The sequence below is a fragment of the Acanthisitta chloris genome, unplaced genomic scaffold (genome assembly GCF_000695815.1).
Source record: "Acanthisitta chloris isolate BGI_N310 unplaced genomic scaffold, ASM69581v1 scaffold25046, whole genome shotgun sequence".
NCBI classification, from domain to species: Eukaryota; Metazoa; Chordata; class Aves; order Passeriformes; family Acanthisittidae; genus Acanthisitta; species Acanthisitta chloris.
The window spans coordinates 1,720-3,198 of NW_008680081.1; the positions used below are offsets into that span (position 1 = coordinate 1,720).

General features: G+C 38.9%; 1 protein-coding gene across 1 annotated transcript in view; it reads left to right on the forward strand.

Annotated features, from left to right (window-relative positions):
* The window catches only part of LSM5 (LSM5 homolog, U6 small nuclear RNA associated (S. cerevisiae)), a 2,433-nt gene extending 1,667 nt beyond the window's left edge, over positions 1-766 (forward strand). The window contains exon 4 of the mRNA XM_009077590.1: positions 734-766. Within this exon, the coding sequence (XP_009075838.1) occupies positions 734-766 (33 nt within the window). The remainder of the gene's footprint in view (positions 1-733) is intronic.
* Positions 767-1,479: the final 713 nt, after the last annotated feature.

The window sequence follows — 1,479 nt, forward strand, 5'->3', positions numbered from 1 at the left end:
GTGAACTTGATTCTGTATGAATGAAGAATAATCTGTATTTTGTTGTTTTACCTACCTTGCACCTCTACCCTGTGTTTCTGAGCAAGTGCCATCGAATTTCTAAGCCTTTTTCTGCTTTGGTTATTACTCTGCATCCTTGAAGGACAGCACATGTTCTGTCTTCTTGTATGGGATAAAATTCCTACCATCCACTTAAGTCGGTGGTGTGCTGCCCTTGAAGCAGAAGCTGGTGATTCTTAGAGTGCAAATTTTCAGCAAGACATAGATATGTTTCTGCATTAGATCTCATGTCTCTCTTGGGGACGCATCTTCCCCTATCAGGGTATTTAGACTTTTTTCTTATTTTGAACCCCAGAGCAGTGAAGCTCTTTCCTCTTTAGAGATGCTGAGCTGATTATGAAGAAGTTGTATCAGTGAAAGAAATGGTGATTCTTTTGTCAAGCACCATCCTGGCCACCATATTTTTCCTTTTGTATTTCTTTCTGCATTGTTCACTTCTTTACTTCCTTCAGAAGGAAATGCTATGCTGACTTACTCCCTGCTGCCCCTCTGTCAGTAACTGACTTCCTCTGTTGGGAAATGAAGGTAATACTGAGCCTAAAAACCACTTTTGTAGTCTACTATAAAATCTCTATCTACTAAGATGTTTATTCTAAAGCAAGAGCTGTCATGTATGGGTTTGTAAAACTCAGCTTTATGGTACTAATGCAAGAATGTGTTACTCTTTTTGTAGTTGGTTCCTGGAGGAGAAGGACCTGAAGTATAAACTGATGCAGTTGTCATCTATGAAGACATGTTGTTGACACACACGTAAAATCTGAGTAATGCTTCTTAGAGGTGTTTTGCTGTAGATTATTTGTTTGTGACCTTTACACCCTCTTGACGTTGAAAAGAAAAAAAGATTTGCCGTTCAGGAGAGATGCTAATGGTAATACTCACTTTGTAAGTTGAAATCATAACTTTCATGTAAAGATGCATGAACCTCTTCTGAATAAAAGGCTTTCTTTTTGTTAGTTACTGTGTTCTGTTTTGTAAGTGCATGAATTAGATAATTTTATAATTGATGGAATGGAAGAATAACAGTTGTGTTTCAGTCACCACCAGTCTTCAGTTTTTCTATGTCTGTTGCATTTGTTTCTGGCCCTAATCTATGTAACACACAAGTCGTGAGCCAGGAGGTTGCTGTTCTTTAGCATACAGGCAGCTACTAAGCTGCATGTTTTGTTTAAATGCTGCTTCAGGCTGTATCACTGGTAACCACATGGCAGAGTGCTATAGAGTTCTGCATGTCCTTCAAATGTGGTGTGTTTGATGCTTAGCAGCCTTTGGTTCTGCTGGCATTGAGGTTCAGCTCTCTTGGTCTTTTTTTGCTTGGTAGATATACTTTCTTCTAGTAAAGGCTATGTAATGGTATTTGGCAAATGAGAACAGACAGACCAGTTAATGTTCAGGGGGTGAAAAACCCAAAGGCTGATGTTA